Raw genomic sequence first — 6,995 nt, 5'->3', positions numbered from 1 at the left:
AGCACATAATGCGTTTTCTTCCTCTTTGCATTAAATAGTATAGAAGTTGTGAAAACACAATCACGCCTATTAAGGTGAACAAACAACACTCTTTGCCCTCCGCGCGCCCACCCCGTCGTTGCGCATCCGCGATCCAACGGTTGAAAGTGTCACGTCACGAATTTGACAGCTTCACATCGAATTAGGTTGCTGCTGCGCTCTAGAGAGGCAATTTGGATTAAGTTTAGCGCTCTTCTGCGCGCTCGCAAGCACTTCTCTACCCCAGACGTCTTTGGAGAGCTTGCATCCCAGTTCGCGACAAACACCCGTGCCATCCTGTCCTGAGAAATGGTGAGTGCCTCAGAAAAAAGCTGGACCTTTAGATACAAATGTTTCTATCATCTAGTGTTAGATTCAGAGATTGAGAATCCTGTAGACTGCTGCGCTTTTGCGCGCACTTGGTTGGTGTTGTTTGGGTCTGGGTGAACAGATTCAGCTAGTGACGATATATATATATATATATATATATATATATATATATATATATATATATATATATATATATATATATATATATATATATATATAATTGCAGTAAATTTATATGCACAATTAACATATGAAAGTAGCGACAAGTCATTAAACAGACAAGAGGTTGGTTTTGTCAGTGCAACACGTGGGCATTGTAAAAAAAGCATGAAATGGCTGTTTTGTTGATTTTATATAATTATAAAGTGTTGAAGCAGAGAAGCTATTTAAAATTGTCAATCTCTGAAGGAAAGTTGCCTTATAATAACCTTAGGCTATACCTCGTAATGAAAATGATATTTATTGCTTTGAAATGTTTGCAAGAATGAAAAACTTTTCCAGAGTTGTTAAAAAACTGCTGTAACTGGGGGGGGGGGTACAGACAGCAATATATGGTCATACAATGGTCTAAACAAACTTAAATATGAAATTCAATTGGTTTCTCATTCAAAATAAAATAAAAATGTTCATGAATCGCTTTTTGCACAGAGCACCATGCTGTCCTGCCAAGATCTGAGCTTTGCAGGAGGGCAGCGCTACAACTGCCCGTACTCCGCCACGACGTCAGCTGATGGTAGTGTTGACGTTTCCACGGCAACGCTCGTCTCCCTCTGGGACGCCGGTCTCCTAGACAACGCTGCCTGCCAGCACGAGCCGCCGCAGCGGGGTGAGTGCTGCAGTATGCCGGGATCAGCGGCGCGAGAGCCTTCCCGGCTGTGCCGCGCCTTGGCAAACTGGAATTTTTCCATCTGGGATTTTTTTTTTTTTTTTCTTCTTTTTTTCATGTTTTGTTAGAGTAGATGAGGACTGTGGAGTATCCGGCCACCCCCAAAGTGTTAAGTCTTTACTGGACTCCTTTCGTTTGTTTTCAAAGTATCTTATTTCTTTCATTGATAGTTTAATAGACTTTCTTTCTTTCCTTCTTTCGTTTTAGATTCACTGCCTCTCCCTAGACCATTACTAATCAGGATAATTTATTTGTTTTAGATTCACCGCCTGTACCTGAGCATGGACTGGGATGTCACCCCACCTGGTCTGATCAACTGTCACCTCAGCTTCAACGAAACAAACAGGTACTTAAACAGATTATTATATTCTAATAACTCTGAATTAGAAGAGGGTTGTCCATACAATGTAAAACAATGCGGTCTGTATCGTCTCAGGAGACATGGATTAAACCACTCGAGTCGCAAGGATTATTTTAATGCTGTCTTTATGTCCTTATCGGAACTTGAACATTTTGGAACCCATTGACTTATTGTATGGACATTGTATGGGAATATTCATTCATGTTCTGCAGAAGATAGTCATACAATTTTCATTTTTGGCTGAACTATTCCTTTAAATGTGTGATTTTTGCACCATTTTGGGGGGAATTCTATGAATGACTGCTAGTTATGTATTCATGTTAAGATGGGATCGGAAAATGTACTTTAAGATCTGATATTACACAACACTTTTAACAAACTGATAACATTGTTCCCATAAAGCTTCAAGACACCTTAATGCAGAGAGAGGAAGAGCTGGCCAGACTACAAGAAGAGAACAACAAACTCAAGGAATTTCTGAACTCATCGTACGTGAAGTCTCTGGAAGAAAAAACTAAGGTAAGAAATCTCACAGACTTATCACAGATGGCAAGACATTTACTGATCCAACGTTTAGTATACAGTTTTTAATAAATAAAACTCTCTTTTTCTCTTTCTGTTCTCCTCTTCAATTGTAGAAACTGCTTTCTAACTGTAAGGTTCCAGATGGGTCAAGACAGAAGAGAACACATGGCAATTTCCGGAACCTGGGTGAGTTGCTTCACAGCGGCGAGGGAAAGCGCACTTGCCGCAATCTCTCTTTAGAGTTCTGCTCTGCAGAAGAACTTGCGGCCACTCCACCTCTGGACTCTTGGATACTGGAGACTCTAGGTCTACGAGACGAGAACACAGTTGATCCAGAGCATAGCTTTATGAGCCAAATTACTGACCACAATCCCTCCTTCAACTGTTCACTCCCTAAACAGGACGAATACAGTATTGGAACTGTGAGCAATTCAGTTAACTTCAGCCCCAATGCCGAAACACAGTGTGAATACAGTAGCATCATAGACTCATCCAGCAACTGCAGTATGGACACCTCTAGTGGCTACAGCACCTCTCAGAGCTTGGCTTCAGAGTATACAACCCTAGACCCCTCAGCTTTGTACACCATCTCTTCAACAGGGACACTGGTTAGTTCTCCACCCATGATGGCCACTGCTCAACACTTCACCCCACCACGGGCTGCGTCTACTCCTTACCGGCCCCAGGACATAAGCCCTGGTCCACACTACAACACACCAGGATGTGGGTCCTCCAGTCCACAAGGGGGCGATGGTCAGCTTTTCTCCACACCTCATATGTCCCGTAGCAGGACAGATTTGGCATTTAGCATGTCACTAAGTCCACAAAATAGTGTCAAAACACACAGTTTCCCTCAAGGACAAGCGTTCACCCGTAGAGATGCAGAAGGTGGATGGAACTTCACCTGGGTGCCCAAACAGTGTTCCTAAAGACATTTTCAAGAATTGTAAGAGAAAAACGTTTTTTAATTATTATTTTTAGGATGGACGGATAACACTCTATACCCCATAAGTGCACGAAGCAGAACTCTTTTTTTCAATATTTTTTTTAAATAAAATTTAGTGGTAAATACACCATAACTTAATAGCTTTGTGGTATTATCGGTTTTGTCATTTATGAGCTTGTCTATAGTGTTGTTTTAAACATTGTGATTAAAAGGCTTTGTCTTTGATGTTAATGGATCAGACAGTTTTTGTAATATAAAAAAAATATATTAAATGTTTTTAAAATGTTTTCTGCATCATTCTGCTTTCAAATTGTAAAAGAAATTAAGGTTCACTCAAATTAAGACAATACAGTCTTACGTCACCTTATTTCACCTTTGGCGTAACGACACTGAATTACTCGCATCAAAAACATTTGTCTTCCATTAAAAAATAACGGCTCTCCATAACAGTAATGTGAGGCAGAACAATTGTTTATTTGATTGTGAAATGATGCATTAAGTATCAACGTTGCAAGGCCCAAATCATCTCCTGCTACAACATTAGCCCTAACCTATCATTCTCATTCCCACACCTGTCTCTCTATCCTTCCCTCCTTCCCCTACCACTTTCCCTCCCTCTTGTTCTCTACTTTACGTCTTCTCCTTTCTTCCGCCACTGTGAAACAAGAGAGGGCTGGCTGGTCTCGAGGGAGACTTCCTCCCCAATCCGCCTCGCAGGTCTGAGATGGGCTGCACCCCCATGGGGGTCTAACATGGGATACTAACACCCCTCTATCCCTCCCCTCTGCCCAGCCTCCCACTTTCTGCTCTGCCCTCAGGGAGCTGGGGATGGCAGGGAAAGTTTGAGCCCTGAGTTAGCCATGGAGAAGCCAGGGTGAGTGGTCTATCTTTAATGACACGGTTAAGCCCCCTGCAGATGGCCTCCAGATTGAGAGGTTGACAGTTAGGTGCACCTTGAGAGGTACGGAAGCATGGAAAATAAAGGGTACAGGTGAAAGAACAAGGGCAAGGTGAGATGATTGTACATGATTGGGGGTTTTGAATAGGAAAGTTTGAGAGGATGTGTTAATCAATCAACAAGTAACAGTTTAAAACAATAAATTCAATGGTCGAATTCACAAATTGCTATTGTCCAATTCAAAAATACTGTGGCCCCCCTAAAGTTATACAGTACATACACTTAAAATGTATGTATATCATTACATAAAATTGCAAAATATCAAAGCAAGTAACATTTATTTTAAAGACAGATAGCACATGCACTTTTTTAAGCAAAACATTTGTCAAGTTTGTGAGATTTTAAATGGAAAAAGAACAGATAAATGTAAAAATAAAAGACAAAAAAAAAAATATTTGGACACTATGTCATCAAACTTAGGATAAAGGTGTGCTTGAAAGTTGATATATTAATTCTAGCGACATAGTTCATGAACTAAAAGATGGACAACTCTTGAATGTCATGTGTTATGTTTCACCACAGCACAATCAGCTCCACCTGCCCAATAAGCAAAAGAAAAAAAGAAAGAAAAAAACTTTCTGAAGACAGTTACCAAGCTTCTTTCTGGTTAACTAGGTAGACAGAGAGAAGTGTAACATTAACAGCAGGCCTCCATAAAATTCACACATAAATACCGAAGAACGGGTTTTAAAAAAAAAAAAAACAACACACACACTGGCCTTAATAAACAAATACACTAAAAGAGACACACATACCAAACAGGGATATACCATAGATATCTGCTGTTTTTAAATAAAGTTTAAGTAATTAATTATGATAACCACAGACAAACCCCAACCCTAACAGAACACATTTAGCATTTTCAGAAAAAAAAACTTTTTTTCCCCCACACATGACTATTGATGGCTACTTTTCTGCAGGTTCATGGCAGCGCTTCAATTATAACCAAGAACACCATTTACACTTTATTAGCCATAATACAAAAGTACGCAATAATTCTACATCAGCTTATGTTGTCAAAGTAATATGGGTTTTCCTTTGGCCAGCAGAATAGAACTGAATGATCTATTAACAGCAATAGTAAACAATTCAAATTCCAATAAACTATTGAGAGGGGAAAAAACAGGCAAACTAGAAGCAATAGCTAAGTATGCTTTAATAGGCAAATAATACTAATAACTGTATGTGTCAATTGTTAAAGTGAGTGATTTTGTACATGTTAGACATTGGGAGGCTGCTTGACAGAGACAAAGTTAATGTTTAAACAGGCAGTGTGTGCCTCTCTAATTATGGAAGCCCTGTTTTCTTGATCTCTAATAGGTTTGTGGTAATACATCATGTATAAGGTAGAGAGAGTATGCTGGAATGCTGCTCTGCCTGGTGTGATAGTTAATGTGTGTCTATAGCTGTGAAGCTTGAGTAACTGTACACTGTAACTGTAAGCCTTACCTGTAAAATCTCAGATTTTATACAATATTTTTTTAAAATAAAAAAATACTAAGATTAATTTGTTCCTGAGGATGCGAGTGCTGTAATACGTTTTGGAATAGAATTCTACATTAATACTGAACATTGCACAGTATATACACTATACTGCCTACTATTTTTTTAAGTGAAACAGTATGCATTATTGCATAATAAATGTTTAAAACAGTAGTATACTAGAGTGTTGTCACATGACATTGCCACTGTGAATGTGGTGTCCAGTATCATCTTGGAAATAAAAACTTTTAATTAAAAAAAAAAATGTCCAAGGGTGTGTCTCAGTCAGCTCCCTAGTTCCCTATGTTGTGAATCAGTATATTATGAACACAATTGTGGGCACTGGCAAGTGTGTTCATCCACTGAAAATTGGGACACTTATGACTCAATTACCTGCGACATGATAACGAGCTCGCGCACTCAAGCACAGCTGTTATTAATCAAGAACATCACTGTATTAATTCTATCATTCAATATTGAACGATGCTATCGTTCACTTTCATGGAAATATTCAAATGTACAGTGTTAATATGAAAGATCAATTACATTAAATAAAGAAATAAAAATATAAAAGGAGTGCATTTTAAAACTATTTTTAAAAACTAATATTTAAAAGATTGTTTCCCTTTCATGGTCATTATAGATGAAAGACATTACAAACAAAATTTCTTTTAAAGAGAAAATAAGGCTTTGACAATATATTTACACTTGTGCTCGTCTTCTATTGACTTGAGACTTTAGAAGACATGACAACGTTTTCGGTAAAGGAACATAGTGAGCAACGATGCTCCCTGTTTTTTACGGTGCATTGTGGAATTTATTTAGGGAGTGAACGTTTCAGTGCACTGGAAAGATTTTGCGATTGAGACAGCCCTTAAAATGGCCAACTCTCTGATCAGTGCCCTGACTACTGAACAAGGGAGCTGATTGAGACACACCCCAATTTTTTTTGTTTAAAACCCAAAAAATGGGGAGGGGGGAGTAAAGATCAATGTTCACTGGTAAAAAGGCCTTAAACACATCACTTGGGGTGCCGCATGGACGCCGTGCTTCTCTATGGGAGCTTTGTGAGCGCAATTTGAATTTCTGAAAAGCCTCTAAATGTTTATTGGACTTCAGTTCAATGTATTTTTTCTGCTTCGAAGCCCAGCTTCACAATGATCTCAAATGGGGGGATTTCACAACAAACGACCAATAATTGAAACATTGATGTACGTGAATGACTGACTGACAGCATATAAGTTGTGAACGCATCAGTGTCAGATGCTGCATTCCATTTAACTTGGAATTATCTGCTTGGAAAAGTGCAATGGAACGCCACTTGAAGTTAGACTTCCAACTTGGAAACCTGTGCGGAAACCATCAACTCAGATTTTGCCAAAATGCATGTGTGTGACGCCACACAAACATGTCGGCACCCAAGGAGATGTACAAAGTTTATGATAAACATTAGCGTGTCCCAAATGATGCACTATACCTTATGCGCTTA

At 39.0% G+C, this 6,995-nt stretch overlaps 1 protein-coding gene across 1 annotated transcript; it reads left to right on the top strand.

Moving 5' to 3' along the window:
• Nucleotides 1-231: 231 nt before the first annotated feature.
• On the top strand, nucleotides 232-3,274 carry LOC127429973 (geminin coiled-coil domain-containing protein 1-like). Its single transcript, XM_051679381.1, has 5 exons — nucleotides 232-330; nucleotides 997-1,174; nucleotides 1,495-1,580; nucleotides 1,998-2,114; nucleotides 2,234-3,274. Exons 1-5 carry the CDS (start codon nucleotides 328-330, stop codon nucleotides 3,047-3,049), a joined length of 1,200 nt encoding a protein of 399 aa, XP_051535341.1. The 5' UTR covers nucleotides 232-327; the 3' UTR covers nucleotides 3,050-3,274.
• The last annotated feature ends 3,721 nt before the right edge of the window (nucleotides 3,275-6,995 follow it).

This window comes from Myxocyprinus asiaticus, chromosome 39 (genome assembly GCF_019703515.2).
Source record: "Myxocyprinus asiaticus isolate MX2 ecotype Aquarium Trade chromosome 39, UBuf_Myxa_2, whole genome shotgun sequence".
In the NCBI taxonomy this organism is placed as follows: Eukaryota; Metazoa; Chordata; class Actinopteri; order Cypriniformes; family Catostomidae; genus Myxocyprinus; species Myxocyprinus asiaticus.
This window is presented reverse-complemented; position numbering and strand designations above follow the sequence as displayed.